The sequence below is a fragment of the Vigna umbellata genome, chromosome 8 (genome assembly GCF_029865625.1).
Source record: "Vigna umbellata cultivar VRB3 chromosome 8, Vumbellata_1.0, whole genome shotgun sequence".
Classification (NCBI taxonomy): domain Eukaryota; kingdom Viridiplantae; phylum Streptophyta; class Magnoliopsida; order Fabales; family Fabaceae; genus Vigna; species Vigna umbellata.
Window position 1 is genome coordinate 13,747,851 of NC_142172.1, and position 18,995 is coordinate 13,766,845.

The following is an 18,995-nucleotide window of genomic DNA, read 5'->3' on the forward strand; positions in this document are numbered from 1 at the left end:
TGCACACAACTTTCCCAGTTTCTGCCAATAAATCAGTTATATATTTTTGCTGAGATATGAAATTTCTTTTTCAGTGTAAACCACTTCAATCCCTAAAACATTCTTTAATCTTCTTAGTTCTTTTAGTTCAAAATCTTGGACTAGTCTCTTTTTTTCAATTATTTCTTCTCTTTTTTCATTATTTCCAATCACTATAATATGATCAACATAAACTACAGGTATAATTACCCCTTCATTCCCTGATTGTTTGATAAACAAAGTGTAATTTCCTTGACTTTGTAATCAAATCACTTAGCTTTTGTAAATCTTTCAACCTAAGTTCTAGGAGACGGTATTTGTCTTTAAAGAGCCTTTTGTGCCACTCACTTTATTTTCTCTTGCCTCCTTCATACCTAAGTGGAAAATTCATATAGATTTCTCATTAACTTCTTAAATTGATTCTTAATATCATTAAAAAAACATAAATATAGGGAAAAGTTTGAATTTATCTTTCATTCAATGAATTTAAGGATATATGAAATTTATAAAATAATTAAAACAGTACGACTTGACTCTTAAATATAAGAATAGATAGTAGAAGAAACATAATTATATTGTGTTTTAAACTTTTTAGTGAGAGAATATCTAACATGTTTTTCAAGCTAAAGATTTGTGAAAAGCTTGAATGTATTTAAGACTTGGAATCATCATTTTCGACTTAGATAAATTTGGGTGGTACAAAAGATCATGTAAAAGTTTAGGGACTAAAGTTGCAAAATAAGATAATAAGAAACTCAATTCAAATAATAAAAATCTTGTGATTCTCGTCATTCTCGTATATTAATGGAATTAGTAGTGAAGGTCATATATAGTTTAAAGAAAGTTAATTTTCTCAAAAATATTAAATTGTAAGGACATTGGAGAATTAACAAGTCAAAATTTAAATCTAGTGAAAGAGATAAATCAACTAAGCCAATTCCTTGATATACCACTTTGATCTATCTACAATAGTAATAAAATGAGGAATTTTTGCGTAGGAGGTGGAAGAAAATGAATAAATATATTACCAAAAACATTATTAAAGGCACGTAAATCAAGAATTAATGGGTTACAACCTTCCGCGTATTGAGAAATGCTTGTGTTCATACACTTGACATTGAAGAGAAAAATTGATAGATTTTCCAAACTTTTAGCTTAAAAACTTTAAAGTTAAATATATTTAGTTATTTTAAAATTTGAATTTGTCATTGTTCGAAACTGATATATTTTAGTCTCAAACTTTAACAATAAATAGATATAGTTCTTTAAACCTAATTACATTAAATTTTTGTGTCAAACAATGCAAATAACATGTTTAATACGTTTTCACTTTAATGTCAGCTGAAAAATGTATTTGTATGTCAAAAAATTTTAATGTCATTGGATTAAAAAGACTATATCCATTCATTTTTAAATTTTAAAAATTAAAATGTATCAAAGTTTTAAACATAGACAAATTCTAATTTTGAGTCAAAGTTTTATAACTAAAAACATATTTAATGCAATTTTTTTTATAAGAAATTCTGGATTATTTATAGATTTATTTTGTTTCAAAATTGGATATCAGTTATCTTGGGTATAACCCATTATCCTACAATTTTACCATTAAGGATGTCTACTTCAGCCACCATGCCTCCTTAGTTGCTATAACTTCTTCTTCCTCGTGATGCTACTATTGTTGACGTTTCATACATAAACTGGATTTTCATTTTTAAAAAGGTAAGCACATGAAGAAGTCTAGTGATTAAGTTGTCCGTTGAAATCATATGATTAATAGCTAAGATTTTCTCATGTTCATTATCAAATTTGAAGCAACTTTGTCTTGAAATCAATGCAAGGAATAACAATTTTCTTAGGTATAACCCATTCTCCAATATGATATGAGCATTGAGGAAGCTCACTTCAGCCACCATGTTCTTTTAGGTTGCCATGACTTCTTCCATTTGTGATACTACCATTGCTAATGTTTCAAAAACATCACATGGATTTTCATATTTTAGTAAGGCAGACACCCAAAGAAGTCTATTGACTAAGTTGTTCATTAAAAGAAATTGATTACTAAGCTAAAATTTGGTCATGTACATTATCAAAATCCAGATGTAGCCTTCTCAAAATTAGGACTATGTATAGCTTAAATCCCCTAGAAGCGTATGCATAATGTAGAGTTTCATCTTCCATGTACTCTTGCTTCTTTATGAGTGAGTTTATCCTTCAAACAACTTAGATATATTATTCTTTGTGCATAGAGATGCCAAAATACATAATTATACCTAAAATAAGCTTTAAAAAAAGAGTGAAAGAACCAACATAAAAAGGAATAAAAGGGGACGAGGTGATCAATTCACACAAAACATGCCAGAAATGACAGACAACTTGAAAACAAAAGAAAGCAACCATGGCTTCATGTCCTCAACAACCATTCTTCCACCATTGAAATAAGTTGTATGTTTTCCTTTCTTTCCTTACCAGTTAGTGAAACAATGTTAACCCGTAATTGAGTACAGTTTTTAATTAAATATATGATTATAGATTGATATATGAATTGTCATTGTTAATAGATATTCTTATTTTTATTTTAAGAACACGAAAGATTAAGCAAAAATAGAGACTGCAAAAAAGCTTACACTAAAGGCACAGAATCCTGCAATATAAGTAATCCATTGATTTACTCTTAGTATTTACGATTTTAAAGAAAGTTGCTTACATTAATAATTATTTCTTGACTTATTTAACTGATGTATTAATTATTATTACCGAGAATATAAATTATTAGTGAGAAAGAGAAAATATTTATGAATCAAATATTTTGTTGAGAAAATTATAATTGGAATAAAAATATTAGTTATATTGCTTAAAACTTAATGCAATATGTGAAAATAATTAGAGATGCCATAACTCAATCATATCATCAAAAGATCTTTTACCTAATAATCTTTTATTATAATTTAGTTTTATCATAAGGTAATTTTAAACTCTTCAATACTTCTCTCATGTTGAAGACTAAAGTAAAATTTAAATGTAACTCGAAATAAAATAAAAGTTATCGCTTATATGATATTAGTTGGTCATTGCTCCGAATAGAATCTCTAACACTTTCCCTAGAAAATTCTGAATTCTATGAAGTCAAATATATTTTAATTCTAACATGTCAAGTTTTATTGTTTACTAATTATACTTTCTATCCTAAATACAAAAATCCTACAGAAGAAGTGTCAAATTTTAAAATTGAAGCTCGTAATTAGCAGTTTAATATGTAATGCTTTCCAAAATTTCCTAAATAGAGGAATATAAATTAACTAAACTGTATATTTTTACATTCTATTTTGATATTTAATTATAAAATATCACTGTTTTAAAATAATTGTAAAGAAAATTATTAAAACCCCTTAACTGCTTTTCTTACGGTCATTATTCCTCTTACACTTAAGAAAAAAGATAACAGTGCAAATAAACTGATTTTACAATTAAATGTAGTGTATGCAACATGCAATTAGCTTAGAATATAGTATAAATATATTTTTAGATATATTAATTAGAATAAATTACATCAACATCCTCTTCAGACGGAACACAATTCTCTAATTTTTTTAAATGTCTACTCCTTTGTGTATGTTTTTCAATCAATTAAGAAAATTAATGTAATCCATAAGTATGACAGTGTTTTTCCAAACATATAAGATTGGTGTACAAATAGAAAAAAGAAGTTAAACCTTAGAATATGAAAAACATTTAAGATCAGTATATGCAATATGAACAAGTCTTAGAATGTCAGGTTTATTCTATTAACTAAGATTTTATTTAGACATCTTTTATTTTTTTTAATACAATTCTGCAGCTATGGTCCTAATATAATTTGAAGTTAAACATATTTATATTTCATCTTACTTTCAGAATGTCCCCCAAATATCTACAACAAAGAAAAGTTTAAACCAATACATAATGGCCTGGACAATATTTTTCCGAAAGACTTATTTGAAACAAAGATCTCTTAACAGGAAGTGGTTTGCTACATTCTATTTGTTTACCTTTTTACCAGACACTTCTATTATGTTTCTCCACACCACAGCCACAACTCCCCAAAACACGTGGCATAGCACAACTATTTCAGGAGATATATGTTAGCAACATACTCTTAACATAATTTCTCTTTAGAATAAATTCCTCCTCTGGTTGAAATTTATTGAAAATAATATGAAATTATTAAATGAGGCAAACGCAAAATCTTTATTATTTTTAATAAATTTCAACCACTAGAAGATGAATCATTAAAAGAGTGTCAGAGAATGTTACTGGCATTTCTTGCAAGAGAAAAACGTTAGTTCAAGCTCAGACAACTTAACAAATTTGAATGCATTCTGCCATCCAACTTTGACAAGTTCACGAAATAATTACTTCTGAGATGTATCAAGCTACTGACAATAGCCGCAATCTTTTACTGACCCAATCTCTAGGCAATAATACCATGTTTTTGGAAGTTGCTCCTCATTTCAAGTCCAAAGGCCTAAAAATGTGTATGTGGTTATAAATTATTCATCCTCTGAACTGAACTTCTAAAATTAACAAAATAAATTTCTAAGCTTAACTAACTTTTTATTCCCCATAATATACACCTCATTCCACTTTAGCTCAGAAAAAATTCCGTATTATTTTAGTTTTTCGGTTGTAGTCCAACTCGTATTCATTGATAACCAAGCTGACACATTAGAAAACGAATATTATGTTTTCTAAATAACATGGATTAAAAAGAAAACCTTTCAAGATAAGAGGGACCTATATCAAATTTACAAATTTATAGGGGCTAAAACAGTAACAGCTGGAAAAAAAATTAAGAAGAATAAAAACCGACCAGAAATATTTCTAGGGACCAGAACCGCAAGAGGTGTATATTATGGGAGTTAAAATGTCAATGAAGCCAAAAAATACTTACTAATTATGCTTCCCATCATGGAATTGAGCATTTTTCGAGGATTTAAAAGTCTCCAAAAACTCTTTAGCTTTCTGCATCTCTTGTTTCTGCCTTGTCTTGTCCCATTTGTGCTCAGATCCCAATATTTGAATGACACGAGGTAAGGCCCGTCCTGCAGCATCAGTGTCAAGGAAAGCTAGACGAGACCTCCTCGAAATGAAGTCAATTGCAGATTCACAATACTCATGACGAGCACAGTAGGCCACCTCAGCCTCCAAAAAAGGGTAACCATGGGCAAGTCGCTTACCCAAATTTTCATTCTGCGTAAGAAATATATATTTTTGAACCTTGGTATCGACGAAACCATAAAACTGACCAAAACTTGTACAAACTGCATAAGCATACTCTACATATTTTGGTGGCACATTCTATTGGATTTAGATCTGTCAAACTAGAATAGAAGCATGGGGTGAGAGTTTGAAATTGTTAGATGTGACGGGCTTAGGCCCATCTCTTTATATTTTTCTATCCATAAATGCATAATCCTATTGGCTCAATACACATTAGGGATTCATCTTATGTTTCTCTTTCTTTTATTTCAACAGAAACGATTTGCCATGTAATGGATTACATTACCTTTTACAACCAGTAAGGTCAAAACTATGTTCAACAGTTTGACATAATTTCAGTATGCAACTGCACTTGACCACGAATTACCTTCTACCCACAGTTTGACGTCATACCTTCTCCAATTGATTTCTTCCAGCATATCTTGGGTTTTTCAGCATATCATACTTTCTTACTTTTGTTATCTAGTTGTAATGGCGGATATTTATAATTTTATAGTATTATATATTATTTCGATACCCTCATAATACTGCTACTATATACAATATGAAATATATACAAGCTAACCTGAGCAATGGAAGCAACACGTTCAGCCAATGTTCCATATGCATGAGACAAGTGCTTTGCTGCAGCAGTGTCCATCACACCAGGAACAACTTTACCCTTGTATGTTACTTTCATGCGCACATACTGTTGAGAAAGAATGGTAAAAGATGCAGGATCCCACCCTTCACCACCAACAATCCTGAGATTGTTGGTGACACATTCATTGGTGGGGGTCAACTTCCCAGACTTTATAGCTGCATCGACAGCATCTTCTGCCATGCTGAAATTTGGAATCAGAATAATATCACGTACAAAAGGAGTATTGCATGCCAGAAGGGAACATCAAGAAGGAAAGAAACAACAAATGGTGCAGAAGTTGGAAAGAAATTAAACACCAGTTAAATGGACTGACTGAATAGTTAACGTGATTAAAACAATACCTAACTGCAGAAACAGCATCTGAACAAATTACAACAACTTTCAGTTTGAACCATTAAATAATTACCTTCTATAGGTAGTCCACTTGCCACCGGTAATGGTGACCAAACCAGGGCGATCCTCAAAGACAACATGATCCCTAGAGATACTCTCCGTATTTTTAGCTGATGGGTCCATGGCTAATGGACGAATGCCACTCCAGGCAGAAAGAACATCAGTGCGGCGGACCTAAATTTTTAAAAGCATTATTTGAAGTTTGAAGAGAATGGATAAAGGAAAAGGACATCTAGATTGTGTGACAGCTCAATCGGATCATTGTCCTTCAATTTATCAGAGATTGACAGGCCCAGTTAATATAAAAGAGGGAACCCGCAAATGGAAAGGTTTAATTCTATTGCAATGGAGCTAACAGATATAAGATGCAATTTACTGTTTTGTTTTTTCTTCTGCCTACGATTATCCAAAACATTTCCAAACATGTAACAAGCATGGAATCATTTCATTTCTGCAAAGAACATCAGAAAGAAACGGAAAGTTAATGAGCTTAGAAATTGCCTGTATTGGCAGGAATGACATACTTTAACATTAAGGTAATCAGAGATGGCATCTAATATAAATTGTATTTCGTCTTCATGTGGCTCTGGAAGAAAGGTAATGTTGGTATTAGAATCTGTAGTTCCGGCAACTGTCCTTCCCAACCATGGTAGCATGAAAACAACACGTCCATCCTTAGTTTTAGGAACAATCAAGCCCATTCCCTCGGGGGAATAATAATCAGGGAGTATAATATGTACACCACTGCTTGGAGAAATCAAGTCACGTGCACTTTTGTCAGCCATTTTCCTTACAGAATCACAAAAAGGCCCAGCCGCATTCACAATTACTTTTGCATATGTATCAAACTCTTTGCCTACAACATGCAAAATAAGGAATAGAATTAATTAACTATTGAACTGTTAAAAGACATTATTCTTTAAGATCGAGGTGTGTTATAATGGACAGCACAGTAAAGGTAATTGAGTCATGACTTAAGTTTTTGTTAAGTCTATTATCAGGTGGGTGTTGCAACACAACCAATTTTGTACTTTGTTGTTTCATGTGCATAAGGACATCTCAAATGCAAATTTCTTAACCTACTATAACAAATAAGCAAAAGTTACCCATTGGGGGCCATTTGCTGAGGAAGGATGAATAGTTGAACATATTTAGTGAACTATCAAGATGGTTGCACCATTGGAAAGTAAAATTGCTGAAGTTACATAAAATTAAAGAAGAAGAAAATATGTCATGACATGACCCTGCATAAAAAAACTAAACAATACAATTCAGCAACTTTTATGAATTGTTCCATTAGGGATGTCCTATGCACCTGAATACCATTTGTGCTGTATGAAATGTATTTTACATTAGGACAAGGCACAAAGCCATCGTTCTCATACTCTTATACTCACTCAATTAGCATTGTCATTCAATTATTTTTATATTCTAAATAATTACATAATGTTAACTTTTTTACACAGATTATCAGCTGTCTACCAATGAACACATGGTTTGTGAATACATCATGTTAAAATGTTTCCAATAAAACTCATTCTATTTTTAACTCTTTATTGTGTGCACATGGATACACAACAAAAAAATCCCTTATAGACACATTATGAGTTTTTTAACAATGAAAATATGAAATGTCAATGGAATTATGCATTTATTATAACATTGATGTGATATGTACTAAGCTGATTGGAAATTTTAAAATGCTTTAATACTTATTCTGTTTGTAGAATGAAATACCAACCGTGTTTTGGTGTGGCGGTGAAAGTGCCGGTTTACAACTTCGAGGGAAAAATAATTTGGACTTTTTCATAACATTGTACTGAACAAAAAATATGTCCAATGTTTTGGTATGCAATAAAACATTTAGATCTTGTGTTGTACTTCATTCTTCCTTTTTTTGTTGTCCTATGATCAATTTAAAAGTCAAACATGGGAAAAGTGCTACTGTGCTATCTCATTCATAATTTTTCTTTTGCAAATTAAAGGCACCCCCTAAAAGTCAGAAATCAACAGCTGAAGAAAAAATGATTGACTTCCACCAAATAGTTTTTCTCATTATGCGTGCTGCTCACAATATCTCAGGTCCATTGTTTAATCAGTACACTCTGCCACCTTACCATCCCCGATAGTCCAAAATAGTAAAAAATGTAAACCATGAATGTCTACAGTAACATAAATTAATAAAAGAAAGTATTACCAGTTAAATTATCCCTAATTCGTGCACCAATTATCCGTTCATCAGCATCATCCTTCAGTAAAGATACAACTTCTGCATGATTCAGAACTGCAGCACCAGCTAATGCTGCAGTGCAAGCCAGTCCAACATTAAGACGTGCATCATTCATCTGTCCATCATAATAAACAACCGTGCCCCTCAGACTTCTACCTTTTCCCTCCTTTGCTAGAGTGGGAAAAAGTTCAACAGACTCCTTTGCTGAATAATATCTCGATAAGTGTAATAATCGTGCTCCTGCGACCAAATCGTACATTTTCAAGCCAACCCAGTAGTACAGTACTTCAAACCAGTCAAAACATGGTGTCATGCAAGGCAAAGCTTGGCATAGGTGTGGTGCATTGTCAATAACCTGTTTACGTTCCTCAAGTGCATGGAATACTAGCTTTAGCTGGCCATAGTCAAGTTTAAAGACAGCTTTCTCTAGGTAACGAACACCTAAGAGTTTACATAAACACTGAAATGTTAGACCAACAAGTACTTACGACTTATAACATAAGGACACATAAAATGACTAGCATTTCGCAGTAGGAATGGAAATTTCTGTCAGTCAAAATCAACAATCTACAGTGTTAAGATGCAGATTGGTTTTATCAATGATATTTGAAAACCTAAACCAAAGCAAACTTCACAATCTCAAATGGAAAGAGGCTCCCTTACTTAATTTCTTCCTGTACATTTCAAATCCCAAATGTATTGGAAAGTTGTAGGTTTTTAGCTTTGTTAGTTAATGTTGCATCATATCCTTTGAAAGAGTATGAAAAACACTTAGTAATTTTACGGCATACCATTTATAAACACATCAATTTATGAAGACAAATTGATTGGCTACCAGATTCTCACAAGGTTTTCTACATTTATAAGCATGGTATATTTATCCAAGCTTTAGTGAATATCTATGTAAATAATGAGAATGATGAAAAGTGCCAAGATACAAATAAGAATAGAGATACAAATACAAATAAAAAAAATTGATACATCAGTCAATTTTTTTCCCTCCTCTTTTACCCTTTCACTCAATTATTTGAGAAACCAAGGTTCTCCCTCCCAATCTCTAGTCCAAGTCTAAAATTAACCCTTATTCCCCGCCAGTGATTTAAACCCTGTCTTCTTCCCCTCTCTAATCAACTAAATATTCCCCAATCTAATCAACTAAATATTCCAACTGTCCAAATTTCTTTGTTTAATATCCACTTTTTCTTGTCAATTTCTGCATGATTCATCCTCTCCGGTAAAGATTTTATTGAGTGCTGCCCTAACTTCTTCTATCAACCCAATTCAAAAAAATACCTGAGTTATTCCCACAAGTGCACATCAGGGGACTGGCATGACAACTAAAATTTCACCTAAAGTTCATCTACAATTGATATTTGGATATTTGTTTCATTTCATCCCCATTAATTAATGCTTAAAGTTTTGAAGCCTTTCAAAGATAGATAGAACATACCAAACTACCACCATTGGAACCAACTAAAATATCTGCCTTTAAGTGACACCAACACCACTTAGAACTTGTACCCTTTCTCTCCCAGGACTTTACTTACCTGGAAGTATCATTCAACCTCTTCACCCAACCAAACATATCTCCAAAGTCATTTGCCACTTCAGACCATCCCTTCCTTCTCATATTCATTTTCCATTGCACCCAAACTGCCCCATTCATTGGAGCTCTCATCACCATACAAGTTACAGTTTCCAAAAGTTCCTCAGTTCTTACTCACTCTATCCTTGTTCTTGCATCCCCTTTCAGACTCTTGAATTTTCCACTCTGCTACTGGTTCCCTTTCGAACAAAACATAGCAGAGTTTCTGCTGTTCCTTATAATCAATTAAATAATATACGCATGATGTTCTTTTCAATAATAGACATACATTAGCAGAAATTAAAATGAATATCCATCGTCATCATTTGAATGAAACAGCCTTCTGCAAAGCCCCATTTCTTCAATCCTACTTTCAGTAGTAGAAAAATATTTAAGAAATCATTATTATTTTAAGTTAGGTTATTTTAGTAGCAGTTTGTGATTAAAGTATAAGAATTCTTTCGATGGTTAAAGTATAAAATCACTTTTAGCGCAAAAAAGACTACTTACTGTTTTCTATCAGGAAGATCTAGGACTCTTGCTAAGGAAACTAAAGAAAAAATTGAAAGCTGTTTGGATAAAGTTACTGAAAATATAAAACCTAATCATACCACTCCTTTCAAAATAAATGTCATTAGATGTAATCAATTTCTATCACTTAGGTAGTTTAACAGACATAATGAATTTTGAACTAAAGTTATTGACAAATTACATTTTCGGATACTAATGAAAAAGTACAGTACACTTTTTCGACTTTTACCCAGATTATTTTATTGAAAAGCATAAACAGCGCACTATCTTACGATTATCGGATATTCAATAGATAAAGTATCTTTAATCATTTATTAAATAGATAAAAGAACACATAACCGAGCACGCACACTTGTACCTCCATGAATGAGCTTGGTGGAGCGAGAGGAAGTTCCGGAAGAGAAATCCTCTCTCTCAACGAGGCCAACGCGGAGTCCTCGAGTGACGGCGTCGAGCGCCACGCCGGAGCCGGTGGCGCCGCCGCCGATAACGAGAACATCCAGAGGACTCGCGGCACCCGCGCCGATCAGCGCCGACCGCTGAAGCTCTCTCGATGGAACGGCAGCAAATGGATCGTGGATCTTCTCTCGGACAGCGGCGAGGTGCGATCCCCCGTCGCTAACGGATACAGGAGGCGAGAGGAGGATGGAGCCGCCGTATGCTGTGGCCACGGCGGCTCCGACGGCGGTGCCGAGTCGCCTGAGGCGAGTCATGAAAGGGAATGAAAGCAGAAAAGTGAGAAGGAAGAGAGAGAGAGAGAGAGAGAGAAGTGTGCTTCACTCGCGAGTCACGAGGAGAGTGGCGCTGTCTTAATGTCACGTTTACTACGTAAAAAGTATCATAATTTTTGGTGAACGTGATTGTAGCTGAAAAATTATAATAATTTATAACTTTGAAGATTTTTTTTGGAAGCTGTGTTGGTTTCTTTTGCTATCCTCTTCATGGAGAAGAGTGAGTGTGGAACTATAATGGTGAACTCTTCTTTGCTTCTACTTATTTTTTGTGAATAAAGCAAGAGAAATATGTTAAATTCACTCACTCTTTTTTCCCATTCAAAATTCTGAGAATGTTAAGAAATATTGTCTAACTTTGGTAAATATACATATAGATATGGAATTAATTATTTATTATATTTTTCATATGCTTATGAGTTTTTTAATGTTTCCTATAAATTGAGAAAAAAAAAACTGTGTATCGAACATAAACTTTTTTCCAACAATATGTATATATTTGCATAAATTAAACAAATAGCTTATAGAAAGCATTACGTATAAAACAGTCTTATTATCGTTTAAAAATTTAATTTTGTATTTTGTTAGGCATAATAAACAGAAATGTACAAATATATGTGTATCAAAGTATCTCTATATGAACGTACAACTTTCTGTATGTTTGATCAAGTATCTCTATGAAGACTATATGAACTTATTTATTAAAGGTATATTACAAAAATATTTGTCAAACATAAAGATCACTTTATTCCAATAATATAAAGATGAAGATGTTAAAATATCAAACACATAATGATAACAAAAGCAATCTCTTTGTTATGTCTCTTTGTGTGTTTTCAATGGGAAGGCGATAAACTTTTGTATTATTACATCTATGTAAATTTTATCTTTCTTTTTTAATTCCTTCCTTAATTGTAAATTCTATGGTTGCTCGTGGAATGTTACATATATACTCTTCCTAGGATCCCCTATCCTTCCTTGGACCTTGTCCAAAATAAAAGTAAGGTCAACTTTTTCTACTCTACCCTTAAAGATTGGGAAACCATGATGTTTCTCAATTTTTGGGTTATTAATCTAATAAAGAAAATGAAAGATACAACTTAATGAGAAACAATGACTTGCAAACCTTTCCTTTCCTAAAGGTTGGTAATCAAAGATCCATGATTTTGATTCAAGATTCAATAAATTCAAAGGTTGTGATAATTGAGTTAATATTTCCTTTGATTTTCTCTCTAATGTTTTCTTTCACACTTTTATAAGAATTAACGTCTTATTCTCTTTTAGTTTAAAAATAATAAAGATGTTGACGTTTTATAGAAAAATCGTTATTTTATTCTAAGGGATTTCTTTAAAAAATTATAAGAATAGATGCAATGAATTGAATAGTTATGTAATCAATCGCCAGGGAGAACATTAAATTTCCAAGATTTCACAAAATAATGTAATAAAGTACCAGTTTTAATGTACTATATTACTGTAAAACAAAGCCGGTTGAAATATGTTTTAGAAGATATTCTAAAAACTTTTTCAAAAATCTTGACCATAGATCTCAGTTATTGGATAAAGCAATTAGACTTGGAATGTGATTAAAAGCCAGATGATAAAAACGATAAACAATGGTTTGTAATGCAGACTTTCACAAACACTCAAAACACACAACTCTGTCAATTAACAAATCTTTTGTTGATGATTCATACCCTGTCAAGTTAACTGTTTACTCTGTTGAAGTTTGTTAAAAATGTGTCATCATATTACTATTGTACTGTAAAAATATGTTCTTCATATATGATAGATTGGGAATACTTTCATATCTTATACCATGCTTCCTTACTTCATTTAATAAGATTATTGCCTTGTCTTATTAGTATAAACAAGAATATTGCTTTTCTTTTTTTTCTTTCTCCCCTTCCATCATATTTATTAATATGCTTCTTTCTTTCTTTATATATATATATATATATATATATATATATATATATATATATATATATATCGTCAAAATCCTTGTTATATATATATGAACATGCAGATAACTGGGCGTTGTTGATCGTCTTGTTTAAAATATTTACTTCAGGTATGTGACTTTGGTTTTTCACGTACAAAGGCAAACAAACACATTTCTTTGATCTAAAACCACAGCCTGAACTGTAAGTTTTTTTTTACGAACTGAAGCATTCATGTGTCAGTTTTTGTTAAAGTTTTCTGAAGTACAATAACTCTTTGATGATATGACATTATACTTTCCCTTTTTCCTTTCAGGACATGACAGGTGAAATGTCAAACTAAAGATGTGATTTATTCAGCTTTAACTAATGACCCTGCAACACCCATGGAGACATTTAAATCCTTCACAGGTTTACCATAGTGCTTTTGATTTAACTAACTTCTAGAATACTGGATAAGGTAGATAGAATAAAAGAATACGCTTTGAGCAGCTTGATCTATCCTCGAACACACACACATAGTATGTCCTATTTGGACAGGTCCTGGTGTCCCTGTTGGAGTTGGATTTTCATAGGGACACATTCTATTATTTGGACAGGTCCAAACTTCATTGCCTTTGATTTAGCTCTATTCTACACAAGTAGTCACTTTCCTAACTACTTGAAATATTTTTTGTTAAAAATCTCTCCTATTAGTTGATATATATTAGGATATCTCACATGGGCTAGGATATGGTACAAAATAATCTGAGACAAGGGTAATCATTCCACAAGCTAACTTTTCAGATTAAGTTTAGCTCAGTCTATTTCTAATATAAGATTAATGTTGGATCACCCATAGATGTTTACTCCAGCAAATTTCTCATTCAAGTGCCCACCATCCTTGGACACAAGGAGGACCGAGTCCTAATGTTGGATCACTACTTGCATAGTTCTAGTCCTACAAATTTCATGTCCATTGTGATGTTAAAAAGGATTGGTTTATTGCAATAGCTTTCCCCTAGCAGAATTGAAATTGAGAGAAACATTTTAAAAATTAAATAATAGTAAAATGGTTTAATAGAAACAGAGAAAAGGCTTAGAGAGAGAGAGAACGGTAAGAAATCTCGTGAAAAGGATAAATGAATTCTCACTTAAGAATATAGGATTACAGATATTCAAAGACTACTTACAAATGGCGGAGGAGGATTCAACGACCTCAATGCTTCAGAAATATTTTAAAGGCCCTAAGTCTTTAGTTAGAAATTAATGGTGAAAGTGGGATTTGAGCTAGTAGTGGATACCCTAAGAGTCATCTCCGGCAATGACAATGTCATTCACATAAACAACAAGATGAATGCATAGGCGAGATGGAGAATGGAAGGAGAAGAAAAAATCAGTAATATCAAAGCAAGGCTGAGCTAAAGCAACCAGACAGAGCACAGGGAAACTACTTCAGCTCATACAAAGAGAAAGGAAAGATGTAGACAACGCATGTGTCAGCAGAACTAGTAAAACCTTCTTTTGCAACTAACCATGCAAGAAGACATTTTTTATGTCTAGCTAGTGAAGAAGCAAGCAAATCGCAAACAATAGTCATATAAGAAACAAATGAACATAAGTAATTTTGGGCAGAAGGGAAAAGATGACCCCATAATTGAGGCCACATATTTGAATATAGCCCTTAGCCACCAAGCAAGCTTTAAAATCCAAACAATATTGTCATCCCAACGAACAATAGTCTTGTCAAGAGGTAAAGGAACAAGTTCATGTGTCATTGGCTTGTAAAGAAGCCATGTCTTGCAACATTTATTGCCAAGTGTAGGCTTAGGAATCGATAAAGAATCCAAATAAAATGTGAAAGGGAAACAGGAAAGCATAAACCATTATAATGAAGAAAAGAAGCATATAAAGGTTTAAGGTTGAAAGAGGACCAAATATCTATCCGTATGACAATGGGAAGTTTTCATGCAAGTGACATTGGTGGAAGGGCATTTGGAGCACGAGATGATGTTTGAGAATCAGCAGGTGGAACAGTTAGAGATGATTGTGGTTGTTGATGATAGGTGTCATGGAGGAGTGTTTCACTTTCATGGTAACTGAGTTCCTGCTTGGATACTTACCATAGACAAATTCTCCATCATACCATACAAGAACACCATAACCGGTAAATAAAACCAAAAAACACATACAATCTATTTCCCAGACACGAAATATAGGCACGAACCAATATTTAAACTTTGGTCCGTCACATCGCGATGAAGAAGAACTAAAGCAATTCAATGAAGGGCAATGAGAATGAAAACAAGAAGATCAGCAACAATGATACGTTCGTTGACTTTCGTAACTGCTTTTTACATTATCATTCAATCACATGCTAACTACTTTTCAAAAGTCATACCTTCCATAATATCAAATAGGATCACAGAAAGCAGAAAGGAAACTAAATTTATCAAAGAAGAGCAATGAGAATGAACACAAGAAGAGCAGCGATAAAAGAGTACTTGAGGGCAGCAACAAGAATGGCCAAAGAGATGAACAAGAGCTGCCAGAGGACTTGCACACTTGCCCATGTGAGAATTCCCGTTAGGCCAAGTGCAAGGACGTTGTCAGGGTCGGGGTCCAACAGTTTCCTCCAATTGAAACCCAAAAGGGGCAATCTTTGATTACTCCAATCGTTGCCATTCTCTTGCTGCTGCTTTTGCTGATCCTTGGAACCATTGGGTGGCTGTGGTTGCTGTGTGTTTTCCTGTTCCCTCAAATCTTTGTTGCTGTTAGCGAATACAAGAAGTGGGAGTGATCTTGAGGAGAGAGAGAAAGGGAGGGGTGTGAGGGAAAGGGAAGAAGAGAACGGAAAAGAAGAGTGTGAAACAGGAACTGAGAGTGAGGGTTTGAACCCTACCAACACATTCTTCATCACTACAACGCGCATACAATTTCTGGAATTTTTGGGAAAATGAAAAGGCAAAGAAGGAAGGAGAAAATCAAAATTGAAATCAGATATGATATAATCTACTTCCTTCTGTGGTGTGCATGGGATTATGCGACTACGGTATGCCCGTAGTCTTGAAATTGCTCCTGTCTTAAGTTAATTTTTCATCCACATAATTAGTTTATTTTATTAAATTAGTCGTGATAATTCAAATCTTATAATAAATTGGATCACAAAATCTGATCAGTCATTTTTGTGTAACTTTCATTAAATAAAAACTTCATGTTAATATTTTTATATAAAAAATCATTTTTACCTGAGTTAAACTAATATGTATGTATATATTGTTTATAGAAAATATGTTTTTATCTTTATAGAATTTGATTATTATTTTAAGCTCTTATGAAATGAGTCAAATCACTGGTGGAGCTTCAAGCTTCTAGAGGGGGAGGTTTGACCCTCCTAATTTATTTTTTTTACATACATAAAAATTAATATAAAAATAATGTATTTTAATTTTATTATATTTAATTTCTTCAAATTTCATATTCTTATAACTAAAATTTTTACACTCCAAATTATTTTGAAGATTTCAAATTTGGTTTCAGGTTCTATACAAATATTTTAAAATTCTATTTTTTTTTAATTTAAAATAGCTTTCTTAATATCTAACATTTATTTTAAAATCTGTAAATGAAATTAACATTTTGAGAAATTTGAAAGTATATAAGAAATATTACCATCATATTACAAATAAAGGTTAAAATTACATAGGATGATTGGTTGACCTTGAATTCATCATATAAACAATTAATGAAAATTATGTCATATCAACAATAAAAACATGGAAATGAAAAAAAAATTACATGAATCAAAATTAAAATCTATTCATTTTACAATATTAAAAGCATTTTTATACACATATTTATATAAGCTTAAAATATTCAATGTGAGTTATGGCTTCTGAACAAACTTATATCATAGGCTCAATGGCTTGAAAAACCTTGGGATTACTTTGTTTTGGATATATCTACTCATTTAACGCGTGGGGGTAAATAAGTCAATACAAGTGAGTGGAACCAACCAAGGTTTCTTAAAACAAATTATTGTTGGATTTGGTTTCCCCATGAAATTATTGATTTAATTTTGAGTATTAGAACATCAAATTTAAAAAAAATTGTTCAAATTTTTGGAATTAATATATAAAGCTTTTGTTCCTCACATTCATAAAAATTTATTTTATCACCTACTTTTTTTTCTATGTTTTTCATATGCGTGGAAAAAATTTAATTGATCATCAAAAACATTTCATTTTGCATAATTCGTAAATCTATTTTAAATTTTGCAATCCAAAATTTGAAAACATATTTTGAAAACTATATTTTAAACTGTGGAATCTAAAATATGTTTCTCAAACCAAAAATGTATCTTAGATTATACAATTTAGATATATACTTTGGATTATACATCCTATAATACGTTTTCTAGAATTTGTAATAAAAAATGCATTAGGAATTATAAAATATGAAATATATTTTGTAATAAAAGAAATGCACTCCATAATGTACACTTCAAAATACATTACAAATTTTAGACTAGATCAAGAAATATATTTTAAATAGGACAATCTAGAACATCAAATTCCATAATGCAAAAAAACTAAATATGGACATTTTAGACTTTTCCAACATCCTCATAGAGGTGCAAGAAGAACCCATGGGAATGCAAAAAGCAATTGGCCACATTTTGAGTCACCAACTTCAAATTTGCATGAGAAGTATTTTTATGATGTTATAAAAAACAAGTTCAAATTAATTGATTTTTGCCATAATCAAATACATGAACAACAATGCCTCTTTTTACACGCATCTTGCGTTACTCAGAAATAAACTTTTTTGTTGAGACATAAGTCACCCCAAGGTGCACATTGCCTTGATTTTAATTTTATTTCAAATTTTATATAATTAATTATTTTTTCAAATTTATTATTTTAATTTGACTTTCCATACGCTGCTGCCGCCATTGTCATTGCACTCTTTAGAAGAAGAAGAATAAGATAAGAGGGAGAGAAAGAGAAAGGGAGAGAGAAAACTTGAAAATCTTATAAACACAATTTTCTTAGATGTAAAATAATAAATTAACGTAAGCTTTATTAAGATACATAAAATATGCTCACTGAAAAATATCTCAAATGGTTATTACAAGAATGTGTTTATAAATTACCAAATTTTAAGCCGAGATTTCATTTCCCACTGAAAGATTAATGGTATGCTTTCTTTGCACCTCTATAAGTGCAGAAAGAGTATAAATTGAAAATATTTTGGATTAGATAATTCATATATATATATATATATATATATATATATATATATATATATATTAAACAATCTAAAAATATTTTTGAGTTGTATAATTTAAAAATACATTAAAATCTATAATTCAAAAATATACTTTAGATTGCATCATTTGAAAACTTGGCATTGTGCTATCTAAAATAAATTTTCAAATATGAAAATGTACTATGTATTATATTACATAATCCAAGTGTATTTTGAACTAACCTGAAATGCAGTTCCAATTGCACAATTCAAACTCTAAAAATGTATTCTAGGTTGCGAAAACATATTTCAGATTACATAGTTCAAAATACATTTATGAATCTAAAAATGTATTTTGAATTCTAAAAAGATTCTAGATAGTATAATTTAGAATTCTAAACTATACAATCCAGAATACATTTCTAGACATATTTTA

The 18,995-nt window shown here is 31.8% G+C and overlaps 2 protein-coding genes across 4 annotated transcripts; both read right to left on the reverse strand.

The window, feature by feature from the left end:
• Positions 1-2,043: 2,043 nt before the first annotated feature.
• On the reverse strand, positions 2,044-11,499 carry LOC124847291 (glycerol-3-phosphate dehydrogenase SDP6, mitochondrial-like). Of its 3 annotated transcripts, none has more exons than XM_088096632.1 (7): positions 11,015-11,499; positions 8,508-8,981; positions 6,835-7,166; positions 6,324-6,484; positions 5,840-6,098; positions 4,946-5,244; positions 2,044-2,227 (listed from the first exon to the last, which is right to left on the reverse strand). In XM_088096632.1, coding segments are annotated over exons 1-7 (1,881 nt in total). In that variant the 5' UTR covers positions 11,370-11,499; the 3' UTR covers positions 2,044-2,226. The 3 variants fall into 3 exon arrangements, with proteins under 3 accessions (XP_087952758.1, XP_087952757.1, XP_047180704.1); XM_088096631.1 differs by lacking the exon at positions 2,044-2,227 and adding an exon at positions 3,868-4,519 and having other exon boundaries at positions 11,015-11,496; XM_047324748.2 differs by lacking the exon at positions 2,044-2,227 and having other exon boundaries at positions 4,639-5,244; positions 11,015-11,498.
• Positions 11,500-15,622: 4,123 nt separating this feature from the next.
• On the reverse strand, positions 15,623-16,369 carry LOC148194054 (uncharacterized). Its single transcript, XM_088096493.1, has one exon. It carries the CDS (start codon positions 16,239-16,241, stop codon positions 15,762-15,764), a length of 480 nt encoding a protein of 159 aa, XP_087952619.1. The 5' UTR covers positions 16,242-16,369; the 3' UTR covers positions 15,623-15,761.
• Positions 16,370-18,995: the final 2,626 nt, after the last annotated feature.

Excerpts from the sequence above, each read along its gene's own strand:
- LOC124847291 (XM_088096632.1), bottom strand. The coding sequence starts at position 11,369 with ATGACTCGCCTCAGGCGACTCGGCACCGCCGTCGGAGCCGCCGTGGCC. Across the intron at positions 6,485-6,834 it reads CTGATTACCTTAATGTTAAA|GTCCGCCGCACTGATGTTCT; the intron begins GTATGTCATTCC and ends TTAAAAATTTAG. Across the intron at positions 5,245-5,839 it reads GTGTTGCTTCCATTGCTCAG|AATGAAAATTTGGGTAAGCG; the intron begins GTTAGCTTGTAT and ends TTTCTTACGCAG.
- LOC148194054 (XM_088096493.1), bottom strand. The coding sequence starts at position 16,241 with ATGCGCGTTGTAGTGATGAAGAATGTGTTGGTAGGGTTCAAACCCTCA.